This window comes from Notothenia rossii, assembly GCF_949606895.1.
Source record: "Notothenia rossii genome assembly, chromosome: 8".
Lineage (NCBI taxonomy): Eukaryota > Metazoa > Chordata > Actinopteri > Perciformes > Nototheniidae > Notothenia > Notothenia rossii.
The window spans coordinates 19,300,245-19,313,260 of NC_136906.1; the positions used below are offsets into that span (position 1 = coordinate 19,300,245).

At 41.4% G+C, this 13,016-nt stretch overlaps 1 protein-coding gene across 2 annotated transcripts; it reads right to left on the reverse strand.

Moving 5' to 3' along the window:
- Positions 1–1,216: 1,216 nt before the first annotated feature.
- LOC307016413 (uncharacterized protein) lies at positions 1,217–4,583 on the reverse strand. Of its 2 annotated transcripts, none has more exons than XM_079645524.1 (2): positions 4,498–4,583; positions 1,217–3,689 (listed from the first exon to the last, which is right to left on the reverse strand). In XM_079645524.1, exon 2 carries the CDS (start codon positions 3,635–3,637, stop codon positions 2,711–2,713), a length of 927 nt encoding a protein of 308 aa, XP_079501650.1. In that variant the 5' UTR covers positions 3,638–3,689; positions 4,498–4,583; the 3' UTR covers positions 1,217–2,710. The 2 variants fall into 2 exon arrangements, with proteins under 2 accessions (XP_079501650.1, XP_079501649.1); XM_079645523.1 differs by having other exon boundaries at positions 4,390–4,546.
- Between the last annotated feature and the right edge of the window lie 8,433 nt (positions 4,584–13,016).

Sequence of the window (13,016 nt, forward strand, 5' to 3'; positions counted from 1 at the left end):
TTAAGTGGTAGAGGACGAAGATTTTTTTTTAAATGTTGAAGTTAAAGAGCCTGTGACACGAGTTTCCCCCATCATCCAAACCAATCAATTTGAGTAAATATTGTCCCCTTGGAAACCGTTACTGAACTGATTTTGGATATTTGTACTTTGATAACCATTAATCTGCCCTTCAATGTTGACCATATTCTGGGTCATCTCTGGGATTCTTCAAATCCCACGAAATTATGTGTGACGTCATTGCGGGCCAAGCGCTCCAGCTGAACCGTTCAGGATCCCAGCATCTGCAAGTAAACGCCCGATGGCGTACACAGCAGCAAGCTCAGACAGCGATGAGTTTAATTTTGAACGTGTCTGAGAGCTCATATGAGGCTGAAGGATCGGTTTATGTTTTATCTGTTAGAAGTTTAGGAATTAGGTGCGTCAATATGGGCGATAATACAGTCAAGTAGCCAGTGGTGGACTGGGACTAAAAATCATCCCGGAACTCTCGACCGGCCCACTTCGGTACCGCTAGTAAATTGTCAATGGGGGGAGTGAGGGATGTGCTAGTGACTTATCCGACCGGCCCACTTCGGTACCGGCCCATCGGGATTCGTCCCAATGGCCAGTCCGCCACTGCACCCAGCCCAGCCCACGTAAACTGTCAACTGGGAGCCTCGCTGCGGGGAAACGGTTGACCTAGTGTCCCGATTGGAGTGGGAATAATAATGATAATAATCATAATCATAATCCGTGCATTTTATCCAATAATTTCCCCAACATTGTGGTAAAAAAAACATACGTTTAATCCATGTTCGTGTACTACAACTACAAAAAGCATCGGTTTATTTTTTCATCAGGAAATGCAGACCGGCTCAAACAAGCGATTTTTAATCATCATCCTCACGATCATTTAATGTGTCATATGTTCGCCGAATTGACATGAAAGCACTAATAAATGTAGTATAATCCACTTGAGTTTACAACTACAAAAATAATCGATTATTTTTTTATATCACATCCGACGGGAGGAAATTCAGCAGCTCTCACTACCGATTTTTAATCCTAATTTAATCATCATCTTCACCACGATAATTTATGTTTATGTTCGCCGAATTGACATGAAAGCACTGACAAATATGAATATACTGTAGTCAACTTCATTAAAACGTTATTAACGTGCCTAAACTTAGTAATTCACCATTTCTACGCATGACACACATTGACGTCACTTCCGGCTTCCCCCAAAACTTCAGGAATTTCCCCGCGATGCTCGAAATTATTGATATTTATCGGAACGGTATCGCACCTTCTTTTTTAAACTGACGGCTCGAGATTACCAGTAGCCCAATATTTCCTTGCACAACAGTTGTTGGGAGGCTGTCACAGGCTCTTTAAAAGCATCAATCTGGTGCACTTTGAGAGCAACATTAAGAGATCTATGGATACATCTCTCAACACCCATATGAAACAGAACTGTAAGCAAATTTATTTTTCTTTATGGATATTTTAAAAATCATTCCCCTTTCAAACTGTATTATTGTTTATTAATGACAACTTCTTGTTTTACTGTCATATAGTATTTTATACCTGTTTACTTTATTCTCTTATTTTTTTATAACTATAAAGATCATATAAAGATGTGCCTTTACCTCACTGGTTGTAGAAAAAGCTTCTTATATTCGTTAGCATAGCTAGCTAACCAAATGCTAATAACAAAGTTATTGACTGTATGATCAGTATGACAGATGAACAGATCGCCACTGTGCTTTCAACTAAAGACAAAGCCACGCAAAAACTGTGGCATGTGTACGGCTCCTTATGGGTAGGCTACTGCCATTTTTGGAAGTGCCGGAGTGGCGTTCTGGTGCTCTCCGTCAGAACTGCACCCCTATCAGACGAGATATATGCCACGTGATGATGTTCGTGGTGTGTTCAAGGACCCTGACCTTGGCTAGGAAAAACAGGCACTCTGCTTGTTTAATTTTTTGCGGATTAGATTTCTCAATTATTATTTTTTTGCGTGTGTTTATAAATTACCTCGAGGGCCGTACCAAATTGTCTCGCGGGCCGTATACGGCCTAGCATATGGAATGTTCTGGCAATCCCTTGACTTCTTCGCTCTTATCCCAAACCAGAACGTCAGACCTCTAGCCAATGTAAGTGTAGAGCACCATCTTCAGGTTAAACTGTATAACAGCACACAAACTAAATATCAGTAGATACTTGTAACGAAGCTTGGTGAACATGAAATTGTAAATAAATGTAAATAACAAGATTAAATTGTAGGGTGTCTGCTTTTATGTAACTTAAGCATTACATGCCTCATATTTTACAGTCCGGTACACTCTCCCCCATTTATTTATTTTTTTAATGTCTCCTGGCATCTACACTATGTAATTCTTTTCTTAGTCAGTCATCTAATATGACCATACCGGTATCAACTGTAACCAGAAAAGTGAATGAACGTCAGGGTAAGTTACTGGGTTTCCAGGCAGTATCTGAACTGGACTGACATGTCTCGGTCTGTATGCTGGTTGGCCTAAACTATCATAAGTCAACATTTCTGTTGGTCTCACAGTCCGTACTGATCTCCTCAAAGTCACTGGTTCCTCTTCGTCATCCTCGTCATGCCCTGAGTCCTGTGACTGCTCTGGTTGCTGATTGTCCTCTTCCTCCATGTCTGATTGCTGCTGCTTCTGAACTGGAACCGGCGTAAACTCTTTGGCAGTCACTCTTTGGCAGTCACTCTTAGTCTTCTGCTCTGCTCTGAGACATGTCTTTGTGGTCTGGGAAGACTCTGGCTTACAGAAGTACTGACTTCATGCGGGTAGTACCATTCCGCTTCATCCGAGCTTGCCTCCTCCTTATCCCCATTCTCAGCTATTTCAGTTCTCCTTACTTTGTTCCTCCTCACCACAGGTTCTTTAGGGTTTTCTAACTCCACAGGTAAGTCATTCACTGGCAATAATAGGTTTCGATGTAACACACACAATGTCTTGCCACCAGTTTCAGGTTGGATCTTGTACACCTTTCCGTCTTTGATTCTCTCAACTACACGGTGAACAACCTTTTCCCAGTAAGGACGAAGTTTTCCAGGTCCACTTCTTTCAGAGAGGTTCCTGACGAGGACTCTGTCTCCCGGTTGAAGATTTGTCACTTTCACTCGCCTGTCATAGTATTTTTTACCCTTGGCAGAAGACTTCTGGCTGTTGTCTGAATCTATTTTGTACGCTTCCTGCATTCTCGTTGCCCATTTGTTTGCAAACGACTGAGGTGCCTCTCTCTCTTGTTCAGGAGCAGAGGCTGGTGCATGGCATCGTCCTGAGTGATGCGGCGGTGTCCGAGTCAGCAGGGGTGTACGGCAGCGTGGGGACCCCGAGTCCTGCGGAGAAACGCTCGCTCCGCTGCAGCTCCACCAGCTGCGTCCAGAGCACCACAGAGGAGGGGCCCGACGCCCCCCCCCCCCCCCCCCCCCCACAGACAGGAAGCTGAGGGTTCCCCCCTTCAGCGAGCTCTTCTCCAGCATCAAGACCAACCTCACCCGCAGCGCCAGCACCCTGAGGGGGGGGGGCAACACGGCGGGGGAGAAGCAAGGAGGGTTCACCCAGAGGAAAACCAGACAGAAGAGCTTCCGCAGGACCCTCCTCAAGGTCATCCCGGACGAGCCCCCAAAATGTTACCTGTCTCAGGATTGGGATCTGAGACGGCTGAGAACAATGACAAGAAGTCACACACGTTAGCGTATGGAATGTTCTGGCTTTATTCAAAATCTTAAAATATATTTATATCTCTCAAAATAACATAGTTATTTATGTTTCTCAAGCACACATAGAATTAATTAAACAATAAACTCTGAATTGAAATAAATCAACTTAAATACATGTGTAATATTCCCTTTTCTTTACACAATAAGTGAATTATCTGTATATTGTGCATATATACCTTACATGTAACTACATATAGCCTACTCTGAGTGTGTCATTCACATGTTAACTATTACAAATTCATTCCTTATAAAGCTACACATATTAACAAGAACACAATAAGTGTTCTTCATAACTTATGAAACATTTACAATGAACCTTAGCAAGGTGCTTAGTTAACCACAATAGCAATTTACATGAATGCAACACACTACTAGCATGGCTAGGCCACTTCCGTAATGAATTCATGTGGTAATAAACTCCTCTATTAACATTGGATAACTCTTCTATTCATCTACCAACATTTCTCTGAAGCCCACATTCAATTATAACGAAAGGCATTATATCATTGCGTCACGACCGTGTATCGCTAACCAGCTACAATATGAAAGAATACCAAGCTAACGGCTAACTCGCGCTAGCATCGCGAGCTAAGCTACATGCTAACATGCTAACCGGAGTTGGCAATTCTTATCATAAATACCTCAAATTGCATTTAATTGCTCATTCACCGCGTCGAGTTTTCCCAAACTGTTACTGAGTTGATCCGTTAACATTTTTTTATTTATGCATTTCTAGACAGTTTACCCACCTGAGAACAATGACAAGAAGTCACACACGTTAGCGTATGGAATGTTCTGGCAATCCCTTGACTTCTTCGCTCTTATCCCAAACCAGAACGTCAGACCTCTAGCCAATGTAAGTGTAGAGCACCATCTACAGGTTAAACTGTATAACTGCACACAAACTAAATATCAGTAGATACTTGTAACGAAGCTTGGTGAACATGAAATTGTAAATAAATGTAAATAACAAGATTTAAATTGTAGGGTGTCTGCTTTTATGTAACTTAAGCATTACATGCCTCATATTTTACAGTCCGGTACATAAGCAACAGCAAAACAATTTCAGAAAGATGCATTTCCACAGCGACCTTTTCTGGGCCTTGTCAAACTTTATGAATACTATTTGGAAATTCACATTTAAACCGGCTTTAATTGTGTTGACTTGCAAAGGACCAGGAAGGTTTCTCATTCCTCTAATTTCCCCTCCTCGACTCCTTGAATCCTCGATCCTCCGGTAGTGACCCGGAAATGAATTTCAGCGCGCCATATTAAAGGACATCTAGGCCCAATCCCAAACCACGCCCTACACCCTACCCCTACACACTACCCCTCTGTTTGCGCGTTCGCGCGGAGGGTCCGCCACATTAAGTGCTGTTCCAAACCAACGAGTGTGGAGGGGGAGTGGGCTATCAAGCCATCAAACAGCGAGTCTGCATTGGTGCTGACTTGAGACCGGTCTCTACCTGACCGGTCTCAACGCTGTGTGTGTCCGCCAGGAAACACGCTGTTTACAAGTAGTTCCAGCAAACATCCACTGATAAACTGCGATGTTAACAACCTCATGATAACCTCTTATTTTTTTAACTAAGGATCATACCTGTGTTTAGTCTAGAAAAAGGTAAATGTGTGCATTTTATTATAAAGTTGTGTATATTTACAGACTGTTGTAAAAACTAAGATGCTTATAAAAATCAGGTTTAAAACCAAAAGAGCTTTACAAAAAAAGCTATTAACACAATTAAAGATGTTAGGAGTTTTATTTGAGTTATTAATTTTTATTTTTTGTCAAAGAGATGCTGATTTGAAACCGTTGTTACATACAGTTACGGCATTTCCTGTTTCTGCCGGAGAGAGGGGAGTTTGTCCCAAAGCTTGCCGCTGTATTTACTCCCTCCATCTGACAGGAGGGAGCCTCATGTGTCACTCCACGGAGTTCACTCCGTCACGGAGGGGGAGTGTGTAGGGGTAGGGTGTAGGGCGTGGTTTGGGATTGGGCCTAAGACAGGAGGATCGGAGTCGAGGATAGGAGTCGAGGAGGGGAATTAGAGGAATGAGAAACCTTCCAGGTGAAAAAGGGTAAGCTAGCTCATTGTTTTTAAGGTTGGTGTGACCCAGGCCTATGCTGGGCTGAGAGCCTTAATGTCCCACTAACTCCTCAGAGATACGTACAGTGTGTATAACTTCCAGTGTTTAAATTCTCCCACTGCAAGATCCACAGCAGCTCTTTTCATAGTTTCTTTGGATGAACTGACTCTGTTTACAAGCTGTTGGACTATTTAAGCACAGCGTCAGTCAATCAATAACAATTTGTCCCCGGCGAGGCAATTCGTTTTGCAGCAGTGGGATGCATACATAAAACACCAAAGACCAATAAAAACAATTTTAAAAAAAAACATACACAGTAAAAGATTATGTAACAGATGGAAAATTCAGACAAAATACATTTTTATTTTATTCTGATAACGTTTATACCACTTGTTGTGAAGATCCTGCAGTGTTTTCTTTGCCGTGCCAGTTATTTTGCCACAGACATTAACCACCTTATTGAGTACATTTCTGTGTTTGACTTTGACAGATTGATACCAGCAGATAAAAGAGGAAATGAGCACAGACTCAATAAAAGAGTAATAAAATCATTGTTTTGTCAACCTGGAACTTTCAGAGCATCTCGAGACAAAAGAGACACTCATGTGTTTCTTGTAAACCATACTAAAATGTATGTTTAATGTCTTGTATAGCTCCCAAATACGTGTCATCCACTATTTCTTTATTCTGGCCATCAATCACTGTAATGGCAGGAGTGGGGTGAGTCATCTAAAATGGATGCACATGTCTGTAGACTTTGACACGTTCAGTTGTCAGCATGCATGATGTAATTGTCTTCCTTTAGAACACTGGAAGGACTCCCAAAAGCACAAATCAATACTTTTTGCAGCACAGACCTAAAGCTATTATAAATAAAAAATAATTACTTGATATGTTTTCCTTTTTATCTTTTATCTAGCTTTTATGCTAGGCAGTATTTGTCATCCTGGACAAAGCACACCTTAATTTTATTCAGAACAGATGTATCTGCAATTTTCAATCATGGCTCCAGTTTGTTTGTATTTATCATGGATTTCAGGTAGATATATTTAAACTTTGCAGAACATGATGGAGGTGCTTATAAAAATAGTTCCAGGAAGGGAACACTCCCAGAATATGAAATGCAGGTCGGATCATAAGCTGCAATAGAATATAGGAGACTTCAAAATCACCACTCTATATTAGAAAGTTCTGGCAAGGGAAGTAAGGGGCTGTGATGGAGAAGGATAGAGTGACAGACAAAGTCAAATCAATGTTAGGTGAGAAGACTGTCAGATCACAGGCATCCTCTACTGTACGTCAGTGAGACACGATGCTGTTCTCTCCCCCAGAAGATCAAAAGAGATGAGGGTGCACTCAGAAGAAGTTGCCTTCCCTCTTTCCTCTTGCCTCTCTCTATTCTGCTATGAAATAATGTTTTCAAAAGAGATGAAAAAGTACTCACCAAAAACAGGTATAGTGCATGTGACTTAAACACAGTAAGTAAGATCTACAAGGACACCGCTACAGGTTTGAATTATATTATAATTATAATTACTGATATTATTAACTTATAATCAATGTTCTGCTTTTCTTTATTATTCTCTACGACTATCATTGATTTATTTAAAACTAGGTGTAGACTAAAACAACACATTCAAAAAGGAGCTGTCTACAGAACTTGAGAATAACTTCACAAACGATCTGATTCCACTCAACCAATGTCAAAACAAATGTTACAGGAGAGCATTGTCTGCATTATTTTCAGGGGATGATCTGTACAACCATAGCATCGGGAAAAAAAACTGTCAGAAGTTAAAAATAAAAGCACAATTCATGTTTTTCTCTCTTTTGTTCTTTTGAAAATTATTCATTCAATGCAGAAATCACAGTGCATTTTTTCCCTGTTCTTCACTTGACCACCACTTTGGGGTCCCTCTGCCCTTCTTTATTTGAATTATTTTTTTCCAGGGACTCTCTTGTCTCAAGATGTTAAGATCTCAACCATAATCTGTGAAAATGTTGTAGAAACAGCACATTGTTTGAGGAACTGTTGAAACAAATGCAGAAATTATTAACCATGTGTGTCATTGATTCTGGCTCTGTCCCAATTTGGAATCATGCCCGCCGTCAATAAGGGTCAAAGGGAACATGTGACCTCGGCAAAGAGAGCAAAGATAAGGTTGACCAAACTAGTAGACAAAGCTTTTGAAGCTCTCTCATGGTCTCAACAGTTACAATTGATCCAAGCCATCTTATGTCAGGATTTAGAATTATTCTTGAAGGGAAGCAATTACCTGCTGGGGGCTATAAACTTGCTGCTTTTACAACCCCCCTGGCACATAGCCTCCAACTTGAGGTTGAAGGATGCACAGGTACAGGACTAGATAATGAAATAATCATGTATCAACTATATGACCCTCCTGTCACATTAGTTCCTCCACCCTTGCTTTGGTGTTGCCAAATTTGACCGGACACCACAGCTGTAAACACTGTGAATATACAAAGATATATGTATATAAAAAGACACTGAAAATGTAATTTTGGTTGTTTACTATCTGATGGATAAACATAATCTAGTGCTACCCTTTCATTTCATATGGCGGTAATACTGGGAATACCATAGGTGTAACAAATCATAAAAAAGAAAATGCAGTAAATGTACCATGTGCACTTTTCTTCTGTATTTTATGTATGGTTTACCGAAGGGAGCGATACAATAAACATAGACACTGAAAACAGCTCTCCAATGCAACACAAAGTCAGTGTTTACTGAGGATGCTAGTTCTCCATCTCTAGAAGGGATTTTATGAAGCTAAAGATTAGTTTTAAGTTACATCATGAATCAAAACTAGCTCCCTGTGGTTGAAGATTAAGTTACAGTCTATACATTACAATGTCATCTAATGTGTGGGTGTACAGAGTTATAACATTTTGTCTTGAGTATATCTTCTTCAGTAAGGATATCAGTGGTTCCTCAATTTATTCAACATGGCTGAATGTCCCGTACTGTATGTTAAATCTGCTTGGTAGTTTATGCAATATTGATCTGCTAGTTTGTAATATCATTGGCGCAACGCTCCGAATAGAAACCTAGGCAACAGTTTGATAAAATTGTGTATTTCATACTGTATCTTCAGTGTAGAAGTAGTAGTACTACTGTTATAACATTTGTGATAAATCAATGAGGACATTTTGCACCCCTCCTTAGGTTCTTTTGATGGTACCTCATGTAGCATCAAATACAACACCATCTTTCTATCACACATCTATTGTTCTTCTCTCATTTCCTCTCTCCCTCTCTCCCCCTCCGCCTACAGATGTGCAGATTCTTGCTCTAGGTTGAGACACGTGCAAGATCAAATTCCTTTCTTAAAGCTGTTGTATAATTCATGCCTATAGAATAAACTGTAATGTATTCCGTTTTAAACTTCCCATACATCTTTATCATGCCCACACACATTCATAAAAGGTGTTCACCATACCTCATACATGCATTAAAACATATTGAGGCTGGGAATTTAATACACGTTTAGGTATACATGTATTAGAGCAACCATAAAAGCCTCAAAGTGAAAGCAGTAAAAAAAGAAAAGCCATGAGGGTGCATTCGTTTTGGTGTGATTATTTTTCTTCAACTTGCAAAAACAATCCCACCACTTCTCTCCTGGGTGAGCAGAGACACAAAATGTATTTTTAATAAAAAGGCAGAAGTTCCCGTCGGAGAAATGCAGCCTTTTCTAGCCTCCACTGCGACGCGAAAGGGACCCACCCCTGTCACCTTGAGAGTAATACAAAGTAAAGGTAATTAAAAACAGTTGCCTCAGCCCCACCCGTCCATAAACATTTCAAGCCGCATGCTCTATGGTACATTAATATGCAAATTAGGGCTAGGGCTGTGATCATGGTGCTTTACTGATCTAGGTATTAAATTAATTTCCCCAAAACAAGTGGCAGTATCTGCTGAGGTAGTCAATGGGTTTTCCCTATACGCATATTAATGAGTCATTATCAATTTTACATTCATCACAGCAGGGAGATGGAGGGGACAGCGCACTCTGGCTCTCCCCCCTCCCCCCCCCCAGAGGCAGGCCACCGCACTCTGCAGTCACAGACATTCACACGGTCGTCCATCACCCTGAGCAACCCCGGGACACGGGGGGACCAGGATCCCATATCACCCTGCTGCCCCACCTCCCTCACAAGCCCAAAACTCATCCGTCAAGCATTCCATGCACAGCTACACCCTGAGATGACATGATCAAGTTGTTGCAGTGACAGCAACAAGTGATGTCACACAGCAGCCAAAATGCTGCAGTCTCTGAGGAGCAGCGCTGTCAAACCACTGAGAGCTGCTGAGGGTGACACACACACACACACACACACACACACACACACACACACACACACACACAGTAGGTAATCATCAACACAGTATCGGAATGGACACCGACACAAAAAGACAGGAGGTCCCACTGGTATGGTATAACACTGCAAAAACGAAATAAAAGCAACAGACTACTGTTATAATGTGTTGTCTCCAATGACACAGCAGCAAAATGGACTATCATCAAACCAATCATCAACACTATCAAAACAACTGACTTCCAACAGTCAAATTAACAAATACATGATGTGGGGAGAGCAGGTGCAATTGTGGTTTCTCCCTGTGCGCATTGTGGGAACTATTTGATTGTTGGTTTAACTTGCCTTCTTTTATATGTATCAGAAATGACCTTGGGCATAGACTGAAGTAGAGGGACATTAGCAAACCAGCAAGCATCATTATAGCAATTACTTGAAAATCGAGGGGCCACAGGGAGCAATTATGTGCTCGGTGTTTATGATCCGGCATAGGAGAGCGATGGGGGAAATTATGAGGAAGAGCAGACTTAAAAAATAGAATAAACGGAGCAAGTAGGAGAAAGTGAAACGAAAGTGCTGGATGACAAAGAAAGAGGAGGGTGCAGCAGAGGCAGCAGATGAGAGGGTCTGCAGTCATGTTTGTGAAAGTGTAAGAGGAGAGCTGGAAGGGAGAAGAATTTCAATGGCAAAGAAGTAGTGGGTACGTATAATTGAGTGAACACTAGTGTGGAGAAGAGGGGAACAAAATGGGCAATAGCTCTTCTGGAGTCTCCGGAGCATGCGTTTCCCGACACGGAGATAAGTTGGATTTCTAATACAGCATCTCTGTCCTTAGGGGCATACATTTCAAATTGCTGTGTCCCCACTGTAGCTGCCCACATTGGCCGATGTGAGCGGGCACAGCTAGGCGGCGTCTGGGGCTCGGCCGATAAGAGTGAGGTGGGGGAGGTCACTGGGCTCACTGTATTGAGACATAACCGCCAGTCAATTCAATTTCCTTAAGGACACAGGAGTCCAAACCGCAATCAGAACATTTCATATCACAGCCAGGCTCCTCTTGCCCTTTTGCCAATCCCATTGGATGAGAAAAGGTGAAAGGTGGAGGAATGAGTGAGAGGTAGAGTGCCAGGCGATAGTTGCCGGTGGGCATGGGTACTTTGAAGGTTATTGCAATGGCTTAGAAATCTTAATTTCCTCACAGTTTTTAGTTTGTAGCCAGTCATTAATCTTCGGGTGATCTCAAGAGGGAACAAGTGGAGGAACATCAGAGAAAATATTCACAAACAGATTCAGTAAAGCTTTAGTGCTCAGACAAACAAGTTAATACTGTCGGGATGTCGGCTTCTGTAAAAGAGAAGAATCGGTCTCTCCCCAGAAGTTTAATTATTCATGTCAGAGTCTGCTTGACTTTCACAAGGAAGTTGGAGCAGTATACATGCAGGCCACCCAGTGAATCAAACACTGTGCCGTCTGCAACAGAGAAACAAGCAACAAAGATGTGAAAACACCCTCTGAAGCAGAGAAAAAAAGAGTTGAGGATGAGTAGGAAAAGTTGAGAGATTGATGAGACATACAAAGCAGAAATCTAAAATTGATTGACTGAAGATTAAAGGATGCCTTTGGACACCCACGGACCAGGAACAAAAAAAAATTGTAAAGTTTGCAGCCTCTTCCTACTTAGATGTTAATGTTCCCTTGTTTGGTAACTTCTAATTTTAGACTACCTTCGCTTGAATCTTTAATGCAGGCAAGTGGTCACACAAAGTTCAAACCTTTTGTGCTTGGTTGATTATGATGATATTTCACAGGCCCAACCAGAGCTGACTTTATGACTAAATTAGGCCCAATATTTAGGAGCGGTAAAACAAGTGAGGGTAAACCTGATTAAACTTATGAAAACCTGTGTTTTTTTTACGGAACAAATAATTGAGGGAATAAACCCTGGTAATTGTTAATTTGCTGAATTTTAGTCAATTTCCTGTAAACAAAGACATTTAAAGGCCTTTCCCTGCCTTATCCATACATACAGGACTGTCTCAGAAAATTAGAATATTGTGATAAAGTTCTTTATTTTCTGTAATGCAATTAAAAAAACAAAAATGTCATACATTCTGGATTCATTACAAATCAACTGAAATATTGCAAGCCTTTTATTATTTTAATATTGCTGATTATGGCATACAGCTTAAGAAAACTCAAATATCCTATCTCTAAATATTAGAATATCATGAAAAAGTATACTAGTAGGGTGTTCAACGAATCACTTGAATCGTCTAATTAACTCGAAACACCTGCAAGGGTTTCCTGAGCCTTGAAAAACACTCAGCTTGGTTCAGTAAACTAAATCACAAGTATGGGGAAGACTGCTGATCTGACTGCTGTCCAGAGGACCGTCATTGACACCCTCCATCAGGAGGGTAAGACACAAAAAGAAATTTCTCAAAGAGCAAGCTGTTCACAGAGTGCAGTTTCAAAGCACATCCACAAAAAGTCTGTTGGAAGGGGGAAATGTGGCAGGAAACGCTGCACAACCAAGAGAGATGACCGCAGCCTTAACAGCATTGTGAAGAAGAGTCGCTTCCAGAATTTGGGGGAGCTTCAAAGACAGTGGACTGAAGCTGGAGTCCAGGTATCAAAAGTCACTGTTCACAGACGTGTCCGGGAAATGGGCTACAATAGCCGTATTCCCATGGTCAAGCCACTTCTGAACTCAAGACAACGGAAGAGGCGTCTGACTTGGGCTAAGGAAAAGAAGCACTGGACAGTTGCACAGTGGTCCAAATTCCTCTTTTCAGACGAAAGCAAGTTTTGTATTTCATTTGGAAGTCAAGGCGCC